Source organism: Orycteropus afer, unplaced genomic scaffold, assembly GCF_000298275.1.
Source record: "Orycteropus afer afer isolate SDZICR_OR568_19922 unplaced genomic scaffold, OryAfe1.0 scaffold00034, whole genome shotgun sequence".
In the NCBI taxonomy this organism is placed as follows: Eukaryota; Metazoa; Chordata; class Mammalia; order Tubulidentata; family Orycteropodidae; genus Orycteropus; species Orycteropus afer.
In genome coordinates this window covers 6,133,598-6,157,609 of record NW_006921621.1, presented here as the reverse complement: position 1 = coordinate 6,157,609, position 24,012 = coordinate 6,133,598, and the positions used below count along the sequence as shown (strand labels likewise).

General features: G+C 38.0%; 1 protein-coding gene across 1 annotated transcript in view; it reads right to left on the bottom strand.

Moving 5' to 3' along the window:
- RHAG (Rh associated glycoprotein) overlaps positions 1–24,012 on the bottom strand; it is a 34,225-nt gene that overhangs the window by 5,205 nt on the left and 5,008 nt on the right. The window contains exons 2-5 of the mRNA XM_007936159.1: positions 6,792–6,975; positions 5,551–5,701; positions 2,705–2,852; positions 1,786–1,952 (exon numbers count right to left, since the gene is read on the bottom strand). Of these exons, the coding sequence (XP_007934350.1) occupies positions 1,786–1,952; positions 2,705–2,852; positions 5,551–5,701; positions 6,792–6,975 (650 nt within the window). The remainder of the gene's footprint in view (positions 1–1,785; positions 1,953–2,704; positions 2,853–5,550; positions 5,702–6,791; positions 6,976–24,012) is intronic.

The window sequence follows — 24,012 nt, the reverse complement described above, 5'->3', positions numbered from 1 at the left end:
TTCTGAGGCAGTGTCACTACAGAAGTAGATTGCCCCATCTTCTTTCTGAGGAGTGGCTGGTGGGTTTGATCTGCCAGCCTTCTGGTTAGCAGTTAAATGCCTTAGGTGCTGTGCCACCAGAGCTTCCAAGAGGGAGTGTAGGCACTTGAAAATGCTACACTTTATGTAAGAAAGATAGTTTTTTTTTTTTTTTTCCTCAAGTGTTCTGAGGAAAAGGGTACCAATTTCCATTGACTAGATTCCTCAGTAAAATAATTTTCTGGCTGTTTTGCCTGAGGAGGAAAGGTAATCAGTACTTTTAAAAGAGATCCATTGAGCTGTGCATATATGATTTTTGTTTTCCATTTGTCTCTTTTGAGACAATTTGTAGAGAATTGAAATACATGTCTTTAGCTAAGCTTAAAAAATAAATCATCATACCCTTTTTCTTCCCCACTTAGAAAAGAGAGAGTGACTAATCTGAGGATTACTCCACCTTCATTGCCATTTCTGTAGCTCATAGGCAAGAACCTCAAAACACCAACTTGGGAGAGAAATTTTTTTTTAACTTTTTATTTTGAATTACTTTTAGACTTACATAAAAGTTACAAAAATACTGGACAGTTTTCATATATCTCTCACTCAAACCAAAAACCAAACTCACTGACATTGCATTGATTCTGACTCATAGCAACCCCCACTGGGTTTCTGAGGCAGTAAGTCTTTCCTTCCGTGGAGTGGCTGGTGGGTTTGAACCACTGATGTTCTGGTTAGCAGTCAAATGCTTTAAGAACTACACCAGCAGCTCTCCTTATTGCTCATCCAGTTCTCCCCAATGCTAGCATTTTACATAATCACAGAACTAGGAAATTACCATTAGTACAATACTATTCACTAAAGACCTAAGTAGAATTTTTCTAGTTTTCCCACTAATGTCCTTTTACTTTTCCAGAAAAGATGTCACCTTGCAGACTAGGGTGTACCTGACCCAAGCCATGGTATTTTCAGTTGCCTCATACCCACGTTATGGTGTTGGCGAAGAATAGTAAATACAACATGGAATGCCAGAAGAAGGAAAAAATCTATCTTAGAAGAAGTACCACCTGATGCTCCTTAGAAGCAAGGATGGCGAGACTTTGTCTCACATATTTTGCACGTGTGATGGGGAGGGACCAGTCCTTGGAGAAAGATATCATGTTTGGTAGAGGGTCATTGAAAAAGAGGAATATTCTCCATCAGATGGACTAACACAGTGGTTGCAACACAATACTGGGCTCCAACATAGCAATGATCGTGAGGATGGCACAGAATTGGGCAGTACTTTGTTCTGTTGTACACAGGGTTGCTATGAGCTAACAACAACAGCAACATCTAAGATTCTACATTGCATAGAGTTGTTATTTCTTTGGGAGAAATATTTGCAGTGGAGAGACTAGACTCAGTTTGTATCATCCCACATCCTTTTCCACTCTTGAAAAGTCTTGTTTCTAAAGGAAGATTTTCTAAGAACTTGGAGGAAGTTAACTCTATCATTAAAGGAATATACCTCTAATCTTTCATTTTATACATGATTATATTCCCTACTGGAATGTTAATTCCTTGAGAACTCTGTAATTTGCAAGAGCACAAATTTAATGAATACATGAATGAATATATAAACTTAAAAAAAATTAAAAACATTTCTACAAGATGTGGGGTGTTCTGATTTGTCTGGTATCTCCATAATGCTACAGGCATGACTGACTCATCTGAGCAACTGTCAGCATTACTAAATTAAATTTCCCTGGGCATTCATATGGCACTTACCATATTGAGTTTGCCTCGATGCTCAAAAAGGCTGGAGAATGCATAGGTTGTGAGCACGCAGGCAGCCAGAGAGAAGTAGGTGTTTACCATTGCCCTGTACTGCTTGTCTCCAGGGTCAGCAATGGCAGAATTAAAGCTGGGCCAAAACATCCATAGGAAAAGAGTTCCTGCAGTAAAACACAAAAAGGATATTAGGTCTGATTATAAAGGACAATCCAAGGGATGCAATCTGCCTCAGGCATTTATGATGTCTCTACTTTTAGGCTTCATTATCTAATAGGATAATAAAGAGTTTTGGTGGTGTAGTGCCTATGGCATTTCACTGCGAACCTGAAGGTTGGCAGTTCAAACTCTTCAACCACTCCTTGGAAGGAAGGTTGGGCAATCTACTTCCATAAAGATTTACCACCTTGGAACCCCAAAGGGGGTTGTTATGAGTCAGAATTGACTTTATGGCAGTGAGTTTGGTTTTGACCAAATAATTGGGAGGAGTCAGTAGTGGTTCCTTTGTAGAATTTTCACCTTCCATGCCAGAGACCTGGGTTAATTCCTGGCCAAAGCACTTCAAGCATAGCCATTGCCCAGGGGAGTCTTATGTGTTGCTATGGCTGAACAGCTTTCAGCAAAGACAGACTAGGGACAAAATCCTAGAGATTTATTTCTGTAAGATAAGTCAATGAAAACCCTGGGGATTAAATGGGTCTGATCTCATTGTGTATGGGGTTGCCATGAGTTGGGGACTTCATGACAGCTAACAACAACAACAACAACTAAGAGGGTAGAAGAAACAAGGAACCAGCTTTAGCAAAGATAGTATTCAAGGATGTTATCCTGGAACATCTTCACAACTGTGATGGAGTTAACTTGCCCTTGTGTCTAACCAAATAGGAAAGAATCAGGCAAGTTCAATTCTACTCACCAATCATTGCAAACAAATCTGAGTGGTACACAGATTCTTCACTGTCATGCCCCCTTCTCAGGCCAGATCTATATAAGACACCTGCTACAGCCAAGCCAAAGTAGGCCCCAAAGGCATGAATTGTCATTGATGCCCCAATATCAGAGGCCTAGAAGATAAAATAACATTCATGTAAATAGAGGGGAACTGAGTCTCACAGTAGGTGGACAGTCAATGAAAGAATTGTTTCATTGGTTATAAACATTAAGAAAGTGAAAGAGAGAGGAGGATAAAAAAGAGCAGTGAACTAGAAACTATGGGCTTTAGAGTACACCTAACTGGCTTTTAGTCCTAGCTCTGGTACTTCCTTGTGATGTGAATTTGGACAAGTTACTCAATTTCTCTCAATCTCAGTTTCTATAAAAATGGGGAAATATCCATCTAACAATAGTTGTGATCAGACTTAGATGAGAGCATGTTTGTAAAGTGCTATGGTCCATGGTGGGCAATCAATACATTTTAGATTGATTAGGGAAATCATTAAAAATATTATGTACTACACTTGATACTTAAGAATGATGATTTGTGTTCACTTGACATAGCATGTGTAATAGTTGGAACTGTGTGTCAACTTGGCTGGATCCCAATTCTGTGTGGTTGTTCCCATGATGGGATCAGATGACTGTGTTCTGAGTGGCCAGTCTGCCCAAGGGGAGTTTCCCTAGGGGTGTGGCCTGCTTCCAAGATATCCAGGGACATCCTGGGAAGAGAGACATTCTTTGAGGGATTGGAACCCTTGTGTGCGGACTACAAACTTCTGTGAGTGAGCAGCCCACCGCTCGGCCTGGAGATCTTGGATTCATCTTTGTTGGAGTCAACAACCAGTGTACTGCCTGCCAGCCTTGAATTTCTCAGCCCCCTGTGCTTACAGAAGCTAAGGCTGCTGCCAGCCCAAACTTTCCTCCAGGGACTTTGGACTTGCCGGCTTCTATACGTTTGTGAGCCATTTTCCTAAGATAAATTTCTTTCTGTCTCTCTCTCTCTCTATATATATACACTTTGTTGGTTTTTGTGTTTCTCTAGAGAACCCAATCTAACACAGCATGGTTAAAGCTCACTTAATTGTAATTCAAATGTTTGAAGTGTCAAAAAGTCAGTTTTTCACATTTTTCCTTTTTCCACCTCTCTGTGTAATGACAGCTCCTATGAAAACCAGCAGATACCCATAATTAATTCACAGAAAGATATTTTAAGTGTGTCTTTAAGCCTTAGGATGATTTTTGCCCAATTTTCTGCATTTTCTACCTCTACAGGACTGTTTCATGCTCTGTATTTATTGAAGCAGGGAAATGATACAAATTTATTTGTTTACGATTTTCAAATAGTTTCAAACTGAAGTGAAAAAAAGATCTCCTGGTCGTTCTTTTCCTTTATGACTAGAATGGACAAAATACTTCCCTTGAATATCCATACTCTGTTGGAATGATTCCCAGTACCATTTCAGTAAATTTGACTTTTAGCATCGTTTAGTCTCCTAGCCACAATTAGGCCCTTCCTAGCTTGGAGAAGCAGTTTTAAGAAGGTGGGAGGTAGGAATTAGTTTTGCTTAGGCTTTAAAAATAGCATGCATATTTGTGTCTCTCTTTAAATGCTCACATATTTGTAGGCCAAAGAATTTGCTTCTGTTCCTCCTCTGGAACCATTATAGCAGTCTGTATTTAGCAGACACATATGATCAACAGGGTCTTTATCTTGCCTATTTACTTGGCAGCTCCATCTTGTGCTAGTCAACTTGTCTCTCCTTGCTCAATCCACGTGAGCTTTCTTTTAGTTCCTCATTACCAATCCAAAACCCTGTATTTGCTGTTACTTTGAGTTAAAATGCTTTTCTTCCTATTTTTATTTGATAACTCCAACATATTTTTCAGGTTCAGCTCCGAGAGGCCATCCTTGAATCCACCAACTAAATTAGATCTTCCAATTAAACTGAAAATTCCTCTATTTATTTTCATAGCACGTATTGCAATTTGTAATAATAATTACATTTGTTTATGTGTGATTCTTTGTTTAATGTCTATCTCCTCCACTAGACTGTAAGTTCTAGAAAGACAGACACCAAAACTATTTGGTTCATTACTGAATCATCTAGAAAGTTGTCAAAAATATTTGCTGCTGAATTAAATGTTCAGTATTCTATTTATCATCCTTGGGGTAATCAATAAGGAGCTCTGGTGACATAGTATGTAAGATATTTGGCTATGAACCAGAAGGTCAGTGGTTCAAACTCACCAGCTGCTCCATGGGACGAAGATGAGGCAATCTACTTCTGTAATGATCTATAGCCCTGGAAACCCAATGGGAGTCACTATGAGTCAGAATCAAGTCAATGGTAGTTTTTTTTTTTTTAGGGGGGTGGGCAGTAACAAATAGGATTTTCATATGGAAGAAGAAATTTGATTTGGTTTTAATAAAAGCCTTATAAAGGGCTATTCACCTAATAGTTAAATTATAAATAAGAAATGATCATTGGTAGGCACTATAGCATAATGAAAAGAGTTGTGGAATTAGAAAAATCTGGGCTTGAATCTAGATTCTGCAAAGTCTGTGATCATTTGTATAAATGGTAACAACAATAAAATATATGTTACAGGTTTGTGATGAAGATGAAATAAGATAATGTTTATAAAACCCCCAGTGTCCTATGGGCACTCAATAAATTCTTACTAGTTGCTGTGGAATCACTTTCTCCAAAATTTGCATTCTAGTGTCAGATAAGAGTTTATTCCTGCAGAGAGTGGGCACTTACTATATGTTGTGGCTTAAACAGATGCCCAAAACCAGACAAGTAGAAATCCTTTAACTCTTACCTTGAATATCTCATCAACAAGGTATTCATTGCCAGCAAAAACAGTAATTTCTATGATTGTCATGATCAGCATTTGGATTGGACTTGTTTTTCCCAGAACAGCTCCAAAAGAAATCAAAACTGTAGCTGTGCTGAAGTCTGCCTTTATCATGCTGAGGGGAGAAGAAAGAATAAAATGAAGAAAAATGTATAACCCCCCAAAAACTGTAAGGTATAATGAGCTATTAACCAGTTGCTGTCATGTCAATTTTGACTCATTGTGACCCCGCGAAGTCCCCATGGAGTAGAACAGTGCTCTCTAGAATTTTCAATGGCTGATATTTCAGAAGTAGATTTTGGGGATTTTCTTCCTGAGACATCTCTGGATGGACTTGAATCTCCAACGTTCTGGATAGCAGCCAAGTGCTTTAATTACTCGCACTACCCAGGAACTCTGTAATGAGCTACAACATCATTTTACCTAGAATGCAAAACCGCTCTATTCACCAATGTCTCATCAAGCGCTTTATGCAGGCTTACTCTTACCCCCACAACTTCCTAATTACTCTTCACCTCCCTTCACTTATACTGTTTCATTGCTCTAAACATTTCCTTTGATTTTACTTACCTGTGTTTTATCATTTTTTTTTAGGGTTTTAATTTGTTTTTGTTGATCTGATAAATAATTTTCTGGGTTGATGACTTACTGTTGCACAACAAAGACATGCGTTTGCATTTAAGACACAATCTTAGAAAAACAACCAATGAGTGATTCCCGCCCCCCCATATCTGAGAAGGAATGGATAGTAATATTATGAAGGGAATTTCTTTTTTTTTTTTTAAATTTTATTTTGATTTGGGTGAAGATTTACAGAGTAAATTCACTTTTCATACAGCAGTTCACATATACTTTGTCTCATGTCATTGACCAAAATTTACAGTGCAATAGCTCCCCTCCCACTTCCTCCCCATAGTTACCTCTTCCCAGTGCCCATCCCTCCATACTCTTCTGCGCCCTGAGCTGTCTCCCTGTGCATAAGCAGCCTATGAAGGGAATTTCTTGTACTCACAAAATCAAACCAGAGAGGTCATGGGCATGAAGGTGTGATTCATTCAGTAGAGCAAGGCACTGATTTGTACCCATAAATTACAACAATCTTCTGTTACCAACGAGAGACAAGTTTCCAGCTGGTTCAGAGCCTGAGTGGCAAGGGACAGCGATTCCTCTGAAAACACCATGGCTAAAGAATAAGGGATGCTTACTTTGTGATATCAATGTGAATTTTCTGTCCACTGTTGTGCAGGATGCCCTGTGCAATCGTACCCCATTGGAGGCCCAGAGAAGCAATAAGTAAGTTGATGCCCACACTGCTGAAGCCATATTTCTTCAGGAAAGTCATGAGGAAGCCAAATCCAACGAATATCATAACATGCACATCTTGGAACACTGGAAAAGAGAAGAGGAAAAACCAATTGGTGTTAGGAGAACACTGAAAACGTGTTTTGTTTTTGTTAACTTCTGTAGAGTCAGCCCCCAAATGGAATGAAATGTTGCCTCGTCCTGAGCCAGCCTCATGATCAGTTGCACATCAGACTGCTGTGATCCATTAGTTTTCATTGGCTGATTTTTTTAAGTAGATTCTCAGGCTTTTCTTCGCAGTCCACACAGGAGTAGGTTTCAGGAAGCTGAAGCCTATTCAACATCATAGCAACACACAAACCTCCACTGATAGACAGATGGTGGCTGTGCATGAGCTTCATTGGCTGGGAATCAAATCCTTGTTCCCCACGTGGAAAGTGAGAATTCTACCAACGAATGACCAGTACCCCCTGAAAAGGTGTTTCATTACATTCTATCCCATTTACTCGATGCTGTTACTTTTGTATTGGGAAAGTCTGCCACCAAGTGCCTCTTTAAAGTGTTTAAGAGCAAAGATATCACTTTGAAAACTAAGGTGCACCTGACCCAAGCCATGATATTTTCATATGCATGTGAGAGTCGGACCGTGAATAAGGAAGACAGCAGAATTGGTGCTTTTCAGTTGTAGTGTTGGCAAAGAATATTGAAAGCATTATGGACTACTGGAAGAACAAACAAATCTGTCTTGGAGAAAGTACAGCCAGAATGTTCTTTAAAAAGTGAGAATGGCCACACTTCGCTCATACTTTGGTCATGTTGTCAGAAGGGACTAGTCCCTGGAGAAGAATATCATGCTGGGTAAAGTGGAGGGTCAGCAAAAAAAGGGAAGACCCTCAACAAGATGGATTGACACAGTGGCTGCAATTATGAGCAGCTACGAGCTCAAGCACGGCAACATTGTGAGTATAGAGCAGGATGTTTCGTTCTGTTGGACATAGGGTAACTATGAGTCAGGATCAACTCAATGGCACCTGACAACAATAACAACAACTTTTATATACTGCAAAAGGAGAGCATTAACTAGGAGACAAAAGGCTGGGTTCTAGTGACGGCTCGGCTACTTACCAGCCATGAGTCTTTGGAAAAGTTATTCAGTAGTTGAGCCTTTTCCTGATACATTATGCATGATTATGCCAGTGTGCCTTTGATTCTCTCCATGACAAAGTTTTCATTACTTTCCACCTAAAGACATCTTGGACGAGCTCTGGTGGCTCAGTGTTTAAGGCATTTGGTTGCTGACTGAAAGTGAATGTTCAGCCACTCTGTAGGAGAAAGATGAGGCAGTCTGCTTCTGTAAAGATCCATAGCTTGCAAACTCTGTGGGACAGTTCTACTCTGCCCTATAAGGTTGCTATGAGTTGCAATCGACTCTATAGCACTAGGTTTTTTATTTTTTTTAAGGACTTTTGCAAAGTATAGTTCAAGCATCATCTTCTATTGCAGAATTTGCTCATACTCCCAGAAAAATGAATGTTTTTCATTTTTCACATGGACTTTCCCTGTATATGCCAGCTTTAATATTTGTATTAGTACATTTTACTGTGCATCACACTGTAACAGTTAATTAATTAATTAAATGTCCATCTCCTAAACCAGCCTGTGAGTTTTCTGATTGAAAGCATTAAGTAATTTTTGTCCTTTACTCCCCAGAATTTGCCTTAGTGACTTGTGCATAAAAGAGACAATAAGAGTTTGATGGATGAATGAATCCAAGAGCTAAGGTCTTCAACTATAAAATGGGGATAATGAATAATACCAGTCCTGGAAACCTAACTAGACCATTATTTGAGGCAAATGGGATAATGTCTTTGTTAGAGCTTTGTAAATCAAGAATCACCAAATAAACATAAAAACAAAAACCCATGGCCATTGACTCAATCCCAACTCATAGTGGCCCTATCCAAAAAACTCACTGCCATCAAGTCGGATCTGACTCATAGTGACCCCTCATTGAGTTTCCCAGGTGGTATCTATATGGAAGTAGATTGCCCAATCTTCCTTCTGAGGAGTGGCTGGTGGGTTTGAACCACCAGGCTTCTGGTTAGCAGTCAAATGCCTTAGGCTTTGTCTGCTTGAGCTGCTTGTTGAAATTTTCTGTCCAGCTCTTTTATCTTGTCATTTACTTTAGCTACTCTCTGCTCATGGGGCAATCTACTACCGTAGTGATATTGCCTTGGAAACCAAGGAAGGGTCGCTATGAGTCGGATCCGACTTGACGGCACATAACAACAATAACAACAACTCCCTGCTCAAGGGCAATTTTCAGTCTCTTCTGACATCCATTTTGGTCTTTTCTTCCTTTCTCATCTTTTTAATGACTTCTTACTTTCTTCATGGATGATGTTCTTTATGTCATCCCATAATTCTTCTAGTTTTTGGTCATTGATGTTCAATGCATCAAGTGCATTTTTTAGATGGTCTCCAAATTCAGGAGGGATATATTCCAGGTCATATTTTGGCTCTTGTGGATTTCCTTTAATTATCTTCAGCTTCACATTGAATTTGCATATGAGCAATTAATGGTCTGTTCCACAATCAGCTCCTGGCCTTGTTTTGGCTAAAGATATTGAGCTTTTCCATCACATATTGCCACAGACATAGTCAATTTGATTCCTGTGTACTGGTAAAGTGCATGTGTATAGCTGGAGTTTGTGTGTTGAAAAAAGGTATTTTCAATGAAGAAGTTGGTCTTACAACATTCTATCATTCAATCTACAGCATTATTTCTGTCACCAAGGCCAAATTTTCCAACTCCTGGTGATTCTTTGTTTCCAACTTTTGCATTTCGGTCACCAGTGATAATTAACACATCTTGATTGCATGTTTTGTCAATTTCAGACTGCAGAGGTTGATAAAAATCTTCAATTTCCTCATCTTTGGCTTTGGTGGTTGGTGCATAAATTTGAATTATCATAGTATTAAGTGGTCTTCCTTGTAGATGTATGGATATTATCCTATCACTGACAGGACAGATCTTGAAACATCCTTTGTGATGATGGATGCCACACCAATCCTTTTCAAATTGTCATTCCTGGCATAGTAGATCATATGGTTGTCTGATTCGAAATGGCTAAAACTGGTTCATTTCAGCTCACTAATGCCAAGGATTTCAATCTGTATGTGTTCCATCTCATTTTTGACAGCTTCCAATTTTCCTAGATTCATACTTCGTACACTCCATGTTCTGACCTATGCATACATCGGACTTTTTGGACACTTTATTGTTTACCAGAACCTCCTCCTAAGAGGGGCTGTAAGGAAACAGTGAAAGCTTGAAAACCAGCCCTTAGCAGCTCTGAGGGAAGTCTTGGAGCAGAGAAGGATGCACAATCTCCATTCTAGTGAGTAAACAGACTGACAGCAAGTCTCTCCCATGCCAGTGTTCTGGATGTCACTCCTTGTCTGACATCCACCCAGGGATCTGCACAACTGGGATTTTATTTGACCTGCTGATAGGAGATCAGCAATACTAGCCACTAACCTCAACCCATTTATTTCTTCTTTGGTTTTTGAAATACAGATGACCATGTTGGAAGGAATATTAGAGAATGTGATGGCTTTTATTGGCTAATTGGTGGTAAAAACAATGTGCCTGGCTGCTAACCAAAAGGTTAGAGGTTTGAATCCACTGGTGGCACCTTGGAAGAAAAGTCTGGTGATCTACTTCCAAAAATTCAACCAATGGAGGACAGTTGTACTCTGACACATGTAGAGTCTCCATGAGTTGACTGGCTAACTGGTTAATGATTTTTCTAAGCATCTCTGAGACTAAATTTTCTCTGCTTTAATGGAACACTTGGATTAGAAGCAGTGCAAAAATCTCTTCTAGTTCTACCATTTGTTTTATTTATTGTATTCTGTTTTGTTTTTATATTAGGACCCTAAAACCAAAATAAGTTAATTTGTATATAGCTTCAAAGCTAGTATAAAAATAACCCAGTTTTACTTGACTTCACTTATTTTCTTTTCATCACATCCTGTTATTTTCCTAAAGATTGTTTTGTTTTTTCTTAAAGTGCATGATTCCTCTTATTATAAAATAATTTCAAAGTGTTCAATAATTAACTAATTTTAATTTTTTTAAAACATACACACACACAACAAATGCTAATCTTGTGGTGACTCACACAAGACGTAACCATTCTTCAAGTTCTGACCACCTCCCTCTTTCAGGGAAAAAAAGGAAACAAAAAACTGGCACTTTGTATGGTGGGAAGAATTTCATTTATTAACTGTGCTCCAGTTGTTGATCTAACGTTATTTTTTTTCATTACAAGGGGGTTTAACAACACTTCCTCTATTATTCAGGTTGCCAGGTTGCTAAGGAGAGCTTACAAAGTTATGAATGCTCTTGGCAAATAAGGAGTCTGTATAGAATATATGGATAAAAAAATTATAAGCAATTAGGATTATGTACATATTTCATTCCTGTCTAAGAATTTGTGGGTGAGGCATCAGGGAAGGAAGCACACATTTAGCTCTGTGATGCAAGACTCTGCTAGTAAAGGATTAAAGTACTCTCTTTGTAGAGGCAAATTGATTTCTTTAATAGTTTGAACTTTTCATCGAATAGGTTTTAAGAACTAGTGATTTTCAACAAGAGTTGGTTTTGCCCCTCTGAGAACACTGGGCAATGTATGGAGACATTTTGGTGGTTGATGATACCAGGAGGCCAAGGGTATCACTAAGCATCCATGATGTGCATCATCCATGATGATGATCTTCTGGTTCAAATGTTAATAGTGCCACTGTTGAGAAATCCTGGTCTAAATAAAAAAACTCACTAGCCACTCCTTGGAAGGAAGGTTGGTCAATCTACTTCTGTAGTGATGCTGCCTCAGAAACCCAAGGAGGGGTCTCTATGAGTCGGATCCAACTTGACGGCAGTGAGTTTGTTTGGTTTTCGGTTTTGTGAATACAGAGTACCATAAAACTTCCGTTTTCTTTAAAAAATTTAGACCAAAGGAAAATATATTAGCCTGATATATTTAAATATTTTGCTTAATGGAGCAAATTTTGAACTAAGTTTTTAGCCAAGATTGAAGGAGAAGGAAACAGGTTTTCAGTTTTCCTTGCTTCCTTCTCCTCTTCCTTGCTGTCCCCTAAAGCCAGAGTATACAGAAAATATTAACTGTGCTCCAGTTATTAACTGATCTAATAATGTTAGTTACTGCTTTTCACCACAAGGGGGCTTAACAACACTTCCTCTATTATCCAAGTTGCTAAAGAGAGCTTACAAATTTGGGCTTAAAAACTGAAGATAATAAAATCTTACAGTGTTCTCACAATTCTGGTCTCTTGGTTGAAATGTTTATTCCCTTCCCATTTTAAGGAAGCATCACACTGATCACGAACCTCTGAAACTATTTCTCTAAGATAATCTTTAAACCTTAAACCAATAATGTGCTCTGGTCTTCTTGAAACCAAACAATAGTCCAGCTTAACTAGTAAAAAAATGTCTGCCTTAAACATTATGCTCTTTTAAGATCTATCTATATAGGATCAAATGTTGTTAGGTGCAATCTAATTGGCTCTGAGGCATAGTGACCCTACGAACAACAGAATAAAACACTGCCTGGTCCTGCACCATCCTCACAATCATTTTCAAGTCATATATCAGACAATGTTTCCTTGCTATTCACAAGGTTTTAGTTGCCAGTTTTTTAGACGTTGATGTTCTCATCCTTCATTCTAGTCTATCTTAGTCTGGAAGCTCTGCTGAAACCTGCCCATCATGGGTGATCCTTCTGGTGCTTGAAATCCTGGGGGCACAGCTTCCAGCAACCTGGCAGCATTCAAGCCACCACAGTATGACAAACTGGAAGACAAGGGGTGGTGGGATCAAGTGGACAACAGCAAATTGAAAGATTAGATAGGAAGCTCAGGGTGCAGAGACCTTATATTAATTGTGTAGGAGCAATTAAGAGAAGGATGGTGAGTATGGTTGCGCAACTGGAAGAATATAATCAATGTCACTGAAATGTTTATGTAGAAACTTGAATCAGTGTATATTTTTCCTATATATTATTCTCAACAACAGCAACAATAAATAAAATAAATTACTGTTATTATTTTCTTTTTAAAAGAACACTATGTTAGCTCTTGGGAAGAAAGACTGGGCAATCTACTTCCATAGAGATACAACCTTAGAAACCCAAGGCGAAGGTCGCTATGAGTCAGAAAAAGATTCAATGGCAGTGAGTTTGTTTGTTTGTTTATTTTTAAATGTTAGCTCTATGACAATAAGTAATTAATATTCCATTTGAGTTATTTACTAGTTGTATGCCTTTGGATAACAGACCAATCTCCCTGATCCTCAGTTTCCTCATTCATAAAACAAGAACAATTTCATCTCATAAGCTCCATTAGGGCAAGGACTTTGTTTTATTTACCTTCTAATATCCCCAATATTTGGGACTTCAAAAAACATGGCCATTGAGTCTATTCCAACTCATAGCTACCCTTTAGGACAAAAAAGAGCTGACCCACAGGGTTTCCAAGGCTGTAAATCTTTCTCCCACACCCAGGACATTGTACATATTAAATAAATAAAGAATGTAGTTGTTGTTGTTGTTATGTGCCATCGAGTCATCTCCAACTCATAGTGACCCCTTCTTGGGTTTCCAAGGTGGTATCTGTATGGAAGTAGATTGCCCAAGCTCCCTTCCCGGGAGTGGCTGGTGTTGAACTGCCAACTTTCTGGTTAACAGTCAAGTCCTTAAGCACTACTTCACCAGAGCTCCCTCCTGTAAGTAAAGAATACATATGTAAAATCCTAGTTCATATAAAACAATTATCATTTATGTTATATTATGGTATGTATTAAGAAGGTTATCACATTCAGGATCAATTCTAAGGAGTATCATGATTTTCAGCCATTTTCAAAATAGCCTAGTTGATGATACACATGAAAAACTCCTTTAATCAGTTTTGTAAGAAAATATATATGTTATTTCACTTTAAATCCACAGTGCCTTGGGAAACTTCAGCATTTTTTTTGAACTCTACAATTTGTTCAGAGTACAGGAATTACAATCTTACAATCATTCATCTTGTTTTCACTGAGTAAACTCATTATCCCACAAACAATGTATAATTTATTTATTTACTTATATTGTGATTTGGGCAAAAGTTTGCAGAACAAATTAATTTTCCATTCAACAGTTCATACACAATTTGTTCATGATATTGATTCCAATCCCCATAATATAACAGCTCTCTTCCCACTTACTCCCTATCATCACCTTTTCCCTGTTTCCTTCTTTCCTATGCATTCCTGCCCTCTGAGCTCTCTCCTTGCACAAATACTGCCTTTCTGATCTCCCATCATTGATTGTTCTAAGGAGTGTACCTATCTGGTGTACATGTTCACCTCATATACCTGTCTGTTGTTTGGCTGGAAGTCACTGGAGTGAATTCAGTTCTAGGCCTGAAGGGTGACCAGAGGCCATAGGCTCAGGGGTTTCATCAGTTTTTATCAGACTAGTAATCCTGGTCTTTTTTATGATTTTGAGTCTTGTTTCACATTTTTCTCCCACTTTACCCAGGATATCCAATTATGATCATTTTCCAAGTGGTTGACACTGATAGCTGGGCACCATTTATTTCTTCTGGTCTCAGGGTCATGTAGGCTGAGATCCACATGGTCCTTTAGTCCCCTGGACTAATTTTTTTCATGTGTCTTTAATTTTCTTCTTTCTTTGTTGTTCTGGATGAGGAGAGACCAATTCTTGCATCTTAGATGGTCACTTGCAAGCTTTTAAGGTCCCAGTCGCTACTCATCAAAGTAGGCTATGGAACAATGTTTTTGTGTAGTATGTCATGCCAATTGAGCTGGGTGTTCCCCACAACCATGGTCCTGAGCCCATGGGCCCAGTGACTCACTTCATCAGAACGTTTGGCTGTGGCTAGGAAGTTATCATAACTTTGTCCTTTTGGCTCCAATACATATATGGTCATCCTTATAGCACATACAAATATATGTGTAGAAATATCTTTTGCCAAACTTATATATGGTCATGGGTTTATTCCTTTTTGCCTAGGCACTATAATTTCTTGACTGCTGCTTTCATGAGCATTGATTGTGGATCCAAATAAAATGAAATCCTTGACAAGATTTTCTCCATTTATCATAATGTCACTTATTGGTCCACTTGTGAGATCATTAGTGTGGTAAGGTTTATTTCATTATTTTTTGTTCTATTTTGCTTTCACATTTCCACATTTATTATCCAACAAGATTCATGCAAGCCCAATAAAAATATGTTTAAAAGTCAACTGATTATTCTAACTCATACACTACCACCAAAAAAAAAAAAAAAAGGAAACAAAGACTTCCCTTTTGTCTATTTCCTGTATATGTCTGCTGCTTAGAATGCCTTCTCTATATAATACCCAAAATCTATTTGCCTGGCAAACTTCTAGACACATTTCAGGAACCAGATTCCCTGTACAGTGTTACTGTAGAGTTATAATATTGTGGATATCCATCTTATGACATTTCATTTGGTTTATGTGTTTGCTTACTCTGAGTGCTTGCTTATCATTTATTCAGACTTTGAGTGAACACTGCCAGTCAATCAGGTCCTCTTTCAGGAGAAAGTCTGAAGATAAGAATCATAAGTTCGATTGACCTTGATGGAACCTAGTTGAAAATCTGAATCCTGTGTCTTTTCAGAAAATTTTAGCTTCAGTAATGTATGAATAGATGTAGCACTGGGGAGGGCCACTAAGAGTTAATCTAACTGGAACTGTTGTACTCTTATTCAGAAAAGAATGTATTTTTTGATAAATTGGTAAGAGCTGCTCAGCTCACTCTCCAACTAGAGATTGGTTGGTTTACTTGTTTCAGAGATTGGTTATTTTTCTTTTTTCCCTCTTACTTCTAGGCTTATAAGGTAAGTTTGCCATGCATGTGGCTATTTGCCATTAGTGAGTTTCAATCTTTTGAACCACTGGAGTTGTATTCTGAACTCATCTCTGAGAGTATAGTATCTTTACGGTGGTATCTTCCTTATCTCACCAAATAATTTTGACAAATATTACAATGAACACCTTTGTACTATTCACCTAGATTTATTAGTTAATATTTCTCTTTGTATGTGTGCATGTGTATCTTTTCTTTCTTAAACCATTTGGAAGTATGAAGATATATTGTCCCAAATCAGTTTAGCATGAATTTCCTAAGCATAAGGAAGCTTGTTCCTCTATATAACAATTATTTACTATCACATACAAAGATCAAAACACTAATACAATAAAGTTACCTGACACAGAATCTCAATATTAGAATTTCAAATACCAGCAGGGTCACCCATGGTGGAGAGGTTTTAGGAGATTTTCCAGGCTAAGAAAGACTGAAAGAAGGCCTTGATGATCTGCCTCTGAAAGTTTTGGCCAGGGAAAACCTGATGAATAGCAGTGGAATATTGTCTGATACAGTGTCAGAAGATGAGCCCCTCAGGTTGGAAGGCACTCAAAATATGACTGGGGAAAAGTTGCCTCCTCAATGTAGAAATGACTTTAATGATGTGTGTGTGGTAAAGCTTTCAGGAACCTTCATTTGCAAATGAATGTACAAAGTTTGAACTTAAGAAAATTGGCAGTCATCAAAAATGAGCAGGGTTGCATAAATATTGGTATCCTAGGCTTTGGTGAGCTGAAATTATTGGTATTGGCCATTTTGAATTAGACAATCATGTTGTCTGCTATGCTGTGAATGACAAATTGAAAAGGAATAGTGTCACATTCATCATCAAAAAGAACATTTCAAGATCTATCCTGAAGTACATCATTGTCAGTGATAGGATAATATCCATACACCCACAGGAAAGGCAAATACATATGACTATTATTGAAATATATCATCAGCCATTACTGCCATTGATAGAGAAGTTGAAGGTTTTTACCAACGTCTGCAGTGTGAAATTTAATATAAATATGAAATCAAGATGGTCTAAAAACTAATGGTGATTCTATTGTGAAAGTTGGTGGCAAAGTGCCTAAGGTATTTGACTGCTAACCAGAGGTTGTCAGTTCAAACCCACCAGCCATTTTGCAGAAGGAAGACTGGAAAATCTACTTCCCTGAAGGGTTACCACCTTGGAAACCCAAAGAGGGTCACTATGAGTCAGAATCGACTCTGTGGCAGTGAGTTTGGTTTTTGGTTTTCTATTGTGAAAGTTGGGACCAGTAGTTGGAAAACATAGCCTTGGCTCTGGTGGCATAGTGCCTAAGGCATTTGACTGCTAACCAGAAAGCTGGTGGTTCAGACCCACTAGCCACGCCTCAGAAGGAAGACTAGCAGTGTATTTCCATAGAGATACTGCCTTGGAAACCCAAGGAGGAGTTGCTATGAGTTGGCACCCACTTGACTGCAGTGAGTTTGGTTTGGTTTGGTGGTAATAGAAACAATGCCAAAGATTGTATGATAGAACTTTGCAAGACCAATGATTTATTCATTGTAAATACTTTTCTTTAATGATATAAATGGCCATTATATACATGGACATTACCAGATGGAATATACAAGAATCAAATCAACTACATTTGTGGAAAGAGACAATGAAGAATCTTAATATCATCCATCAAAAGAAGGCCAAGGGGTGATTGTGCAAGAGACTATCAATTTCTCATATGCAAAATCAAGGTGAAGCTGAAGAAAATAAAAACAAGTCCATGAGAACCAAAGTATGACTTTGAGTATATCTCATCTGAATTTAGAGATCATCTGAATAGATTTGATACATTGAGTACCAATGACCAAAGACTAGATGAGTTGTGGGAGGACATTAAAGACATCATACATGAAGAAAGCAAAAGATTGTAAAAAAGACAGGAAAGAAAGAAAAGACCAAAAGAGATGTCAGAAGAGACTCTGAAACTTACTTTTGAACATACAGTAGCTAAAGCACTTGGAAGAAATGATGAAGTGAAACAGCTAAACACAAGATTTCAAAAGACAGCAAGAAGGCAAAGTAAAGTGTTCTAACAAAATATGAACAGACTTGCAGCTAGAAAACCAAAAGGGAAGAACATGCTCAGAATTTCTAAAGCTGAAAGAATGGAAGAAAAAGTTCAAGCCTCGAGTTGCAATATTGAAGGATTATGTGAGTAAAATATTGAATGACACGGGAAACAATGAAAGAAGATGGAAGGAGTGCAGATTCGCTATACCAAAAGGAATTAGTTGATGTTCAACCATTTTAGGAGGTAACATATGATCAAAGATCAGTGAAGGAAGAAGTCCAAGCTGGACTGAAACTGTTGTTAAAAATAAAGCTGTAGGAATTGATAGAATACCAACTGAGATGTGTCAATGATGAACAGGTTCACTCATCTAAGCTAGGAAATTTAGAAGACAGCTATCTGGCCAACCAACTGGAAGAGATCCATATTTATGTCCATTTCCAAAGAAAAGTAATCCAACAGAATGTGTAAATTAGGAAGCAATATAATTTAAATCACACAAGTAATATTTTACTGATGATAATTCAAAAATGGTTGCAGCAGGTCATTGACACAGAAATGACAGAAATTTGACCTGGATTCAGAAGAGGTTGTGGAATGAGGAACATCAGTTGATGTCAGATGAATCTTGCCTTGAAAGCAGAGAACACCAGAAAGATGTCTGCTTATGTTTTATTGACTATGCAAAGACACTCAACTGTGTAGATTATGATAAATTATGGAAAGGGTTTTGAAAAATGGGAATTCCAAAACACTTAATCGTGTTCAAGAGGAACCTGTACATAGATTAAGAGGTAATTGTTCAAACAGAACAAGGAGACAATTTGCATTTTTAAATTAGGAATAGTGAGCATGAGGGTTGTATCCTTTCAACAAACTTATTCAATCTGTATACTGAGCAAATAATTGGAGAAGCTAGGCTATATGAAGAAGAACATAGCACCAGGATTGTAGGAAGACTCACTGACACCCTGTGATATGCAGATGAAACAACCTTGGTTGCTGAAAGTGAGGAAGACTTGAAGCACTTTCTGATGTAGATCAAAGACTGCGGCCTTCATGATGGATTACACCTCAACATAAAGAAAACAAAAATCCTCACAACTGGACAAATAAGCAACATCACAATAAATGAAGAAAGTTTTGAAGTTGTCAAGGACTTCAATTTATTTGATTTCACAATGTCTATGGAAACAACAATCAAGAAATCAAATGATGTATTCTATTTGGCAAATATGCTGTAAAAGACTTCTTTAAAGTGTTAAAAGACAAACATATCATCACTTTGAAGATTAAACTGCACCTTACCTAAGCCATAATACTTTTGACACATGAAAAAGGTGGATAATGAATAAAGAAGACCAAAGAAGAACTGATACCTTTGAATTCCAATATTGGCAAAGAATATTAAATATAACGATGGCATAGTACCTAAGGCATTTTACTGGTAACTAGAAGGCTGGCAGCTCAAACCCATGAGCCACTCCTCAGAAGAAAGACTGGGCAATCTACTTCCATAGAGATACTGCCTTGGAAACCCAAGGAGAGGTCACTATGAGTCAGAATCGACTCCATGTCAGTGAATTTTTTTTTTTTTTCCAGAAGCATGAACAAATCTGTCTTGGAAGAAGTACACCAAGAGTGCTCCTTAGAAATGAGGAGGATGAGACTTCTTTTCATTTATTTTGGACATTTTATCAGGAGGGACCAGTCCTTGACAAAGAAAATAATACTTGGTCAAGTAGAGGATCAGTAAAAAAGAGGAAGACCCTCAAGGAGATGGCTTGACACTATGGCTGCAACTATAGGCTCAAACACAGCAATGATTTTAAGAATGGCACAGGACAGGATAGTGTTTCATTCTGTTGTACATAGGGTCGCTATGATTGGGAACTGATTTGATGGCGTCTGACAACAATAACAATAAAGAATTTGCATTCACATTTTCCACACTATTTCCAGTTCATCTTTTTATAGAATGTTGGATCCATTAACTAATCCAGTTTCACATACTTCCATTGTCAATTATTTTTAGACCATTTAATTAGGGAGGTTCTTTCACTTGTGAGAAGAGAATGGTATTTAAAACCTGTTACCGACGTGTCAGGTCTGACTCACAGCAACCCCCCCTGGGGTTTCTGAGGCAATATCACTACAGAAGTAGATTGCCCAACCTTCCTTCGGGGGAGTGGCTGGTGGGTTTGAACCACCAGCCTTCTGGTTAGCAGTCAGATGATTTAGGCACTACTCTACCAGAGCTCCCGGAATGGTATTTAGAAACCAGTATTTAGTTTCAGGCTTTTAAACCTTTGCTGTCAAGTTGGACTAATAGCAACCTGTAGGACAGAGCAGAACTCCCTCAAAGGGTTTCCAAGGCTGTAAGCCTTTATGTAAGCAGACTGCCACATCTCTCTCCGGTAGAGTGGTTGGTGGGTTTGAACTGCCCATCTTTCGGTTAGCAGCCTAGCTCATAACCACTGCACCACCAGAATTCCTCTTTAAGTAGACAGAACTATTCATTTCAAAGGTAACACAGTGTTCTTTCAGCAGCTGGTGTCTTATGATTTGTTCATATACTACAGAAGTATATTAGTTCAGGCATTGTAATAGTTTCAGGTACCATTTAGAATGGCAGCAAGTAATTTCATAGGAATTGTTTACACTGTGCACGTTACTTTCTCTTTGTCTGCAACACATATCTAGATCTGCTGAATTTTTTTTTAGTGAAAATCAGCTGAATAAATATGGTAACAAATTCTTTTTTTAATGCATTTTATTGAAATATAAATTATGTACAGTGAAACACACAAAACTAAAGTGACATGTGTCAATAATTTTTTTTTTTTTTTTTTTGCAGTGTTCCCTCCCCTCCCCTCCCACCCCTGGAAACCAACATAGAAAGTTTCCCTCCATATATAAACCTTTCCTTGACAACAACGAACTAATGCTATATTTGTCCTTCTGTGATTGACTTATTTCACTCAGCATAATGTCCTCCAAGTTCATCCATATTATCCAGTGTTTTGCAGACACTACATATTCTTTAGTGCTGCATAGTGTTCCATTATGTGTGTGTACCATAGTTTCATCATCCACTCTTCTGCTGATGGGCACAGAGTTTGTTTCCATCTTTTTGCTATTGTAAATAGTGCTGCAATGAATATGAGTGTGCATATATCCGTTCCTGTCCTGGCTCTCACCTCTCTAGGATATGTACCTAGTAATGGGATTGCTGGGTCAAATGAAATATCTAATTCCAGCTTTCTAAAGAATTATCATATTGCTTTCCACAGCAGTTGTATCACTTCACAGTCCCACCGCAGTGTATGAGTGTCCCAATCTCGCCACATCCCCGCCAGCATTTTTTATTTTCTGTCTCGTTGAACATTGCCATCAGTGCTGGGGTGAGAGGGTATCTCATTGTTATTTTGATTTGCATCTCTCTGATGGCCAATGATTGTGAGCATCTTTTCATATATTAGCTGACCACCTGAATATCCTGCTTGGTGAAGTGTCTATTCATGTCTTCTGCCCATTTTTCAATTGGATTGTTAATTCCTTTGATGTTGAGGCATTGGAGTTTTCCATAAATCTTAGAGATAAGTCCCTTGCCAGATATGTAATTTAAAGACTGAAAGTATTTATTACTAGTTATTGAACAAATATAATTTCAGAAAATGTGTATCTGTCACCATGAGTTTAATGGCTTCCTGATACTTCTTATCACTTTTCAGATGAGATTAGTGGTAATAGTTACAAATGTAATTTTTGTTGTTGTTGTTGGATGAAATGTGTCAACATTTGGAAGATCTGCATAACTTAGTGAGTCAATATTTTTCAAATGATCAATGTACAATGTAACAAAATCACATATGCGTAAAGGATTGATTCAAAGTGCAAGATAAAACAAAGGAGTTTTATGTAACAACCTACAAAAAGTTCATTGACTAAAAAGTCCTTCAAGTATTAAAGACCTAATATTTGTAGAGTAACTAATAAAATGTAAACAGTCCTCAAAGGGCCTTCTCCTTAAATTCTAGTTTTCTCTAGTCAATCTACATTTTTTTTTTTAGAAAGCAAATGTTATATACATTTAATTTGACATGATTCAAACAGGAATTTCTGGCCAGAGACTCTAAATATTTATAATTTCCTCACATGAGCCTTCCCAAACCATTGTGTGTGCCTCCTGGGCAGTATTCAGCATGAGGACAATCTGGTATATTTGCGTTTCATAGCATTGGTGAAGATGAAGATAATTGATGGGGGAAGAAACTCAACATAGGAGGATGAGTGTCTCATTTGTTCCCAAAGGGTACTGTGATAGTTGGAGCTGTGTGTCAACTTAGCTGGAACACAATTCTGTGTAGTTTAAGCAGTTATGATGTAGGTTATTTCCATGTTGGGATCAGATATATGTATTTTGAGCAGCCAATCCATTGAAAGGGAGTTTCCCTAGGGTCATGGCCTGCTTCCAATATATTTGTGGACATTCTGGGAAAAGATACATTCTTCTGTGGATTGGGATCCTCATGTGCTGTCTCCAGCTGTCTATGAGCAAACAATCCACCATTCGGCCTGGAGATGTTGGATTTGTCATTCATAGGGTCAACAGTCGGTACACTGCCTGCCAATGTTGAGCTTGTCAGCCCCTGCAGCTGTGTGAGTCAGGAAGAGCCTCCAGCTTGATGTTTGATCCAAGAACTTGGGACTTCCAGTTTCTATAAGTGTGTGAGCCATTTTCCTGAGATAAATTTCTCTTTCTTTCTATGTATATGCAAGCTTTACTGGTTTTGCTTCTCTAGAGAACCCAGCCTAACAAAAGTACCACTTTCACTCTACTAAGAAGGTATTACAGTCAAATTTAGCACTCCATTTCCTGTGATTCTGCTTGGGTAGGCTCATCCCAAGTCAATCTACATGTTTACAAGAGTTAACTGGAAGTCATGGTCAAGCATTCAGCCCTTGTCAGGTCATTGCCTCAACAGAGTGACCAACAGTTTGCTAGTTTGGCAATGGAAAGCAAATGTCATAGGACAATCCTAGTTTCTCAAATGAGCATGTCTAGAATCATTCATGACATCAAACACAATATTTAGGTGTGCCACATAGTTGTATGGTTGTGCCTAGGCTTTGGTGCAAAGTCCAGGGTTGTGTTACATCATTCTTTTCTCTACTATTCACAAAAGCATATCAGAATACAAGTAAGGGAGAAGGATCATATGGTAGAAAAAACTTTATATCTGCTCTAATTTATTAAAAAAATTACATTAATATTCTATTTTAGTTACATATTAAAATCTCTTCCACCCCACTGCAATTGGTATCTATTGTACTATGAATTCCTGAGGTAGGAACAGAGTTTTCTCAATGCTTGAATCCCTACATTTGGCACTATATATGGCACTAAATAGGCAGCCAAAGTTGACTTGGCTTCAACATTGTTTCCTAATAGTGAACATTAATATAATTTGCTCTCCAATGACTTATGCTGTTACATAAACTTCATATAAATAAATTGTTAGTAATGTGGAACAAATATATATGTATAGCCACAATCATGTAATTTTCCAAGCTATTTTAAAAAATCATTGAATCAGGGATAAAATAGCTGAACTGGAATATAAGTAGTAGCCTGAGTTTTAGATCTAGAAAGTTAGCTTACAGAAGGGAGAAATTTTAACTTTATATAGACTGGGTTGTGTACCACATTTTGAGTAAGTTAAAATTGCCTTCCACATAAATTTTTTCTCTCTGTTTTATTTTACACTCTTCCTATAGGTCTCCAGTGGTCTTCTATGCTTGAGTCTCACGCCTGTGCCCTACAACCCAGATTCACCTGTCCTTATGGGTCAAGAAGAGGGTATAGTGCTGCTTCTATATGTGTGTGTATATATGTGTACATTTGTGCATACATAAATGCATACATGCATGCATGTGTAAATGTGTGTTTTGGCTGTTTGTAAGTAAGAAAATTTGTTGGTGATATATGGGATCTCTGGTAGCATAGTGGCTAAAGCACTTGACTGCTAACCAGAAGGCTGGTGGTTCAAACCCACCAGCCACTCCTTGGAAGGAAGGTTGGGCAATCCTACT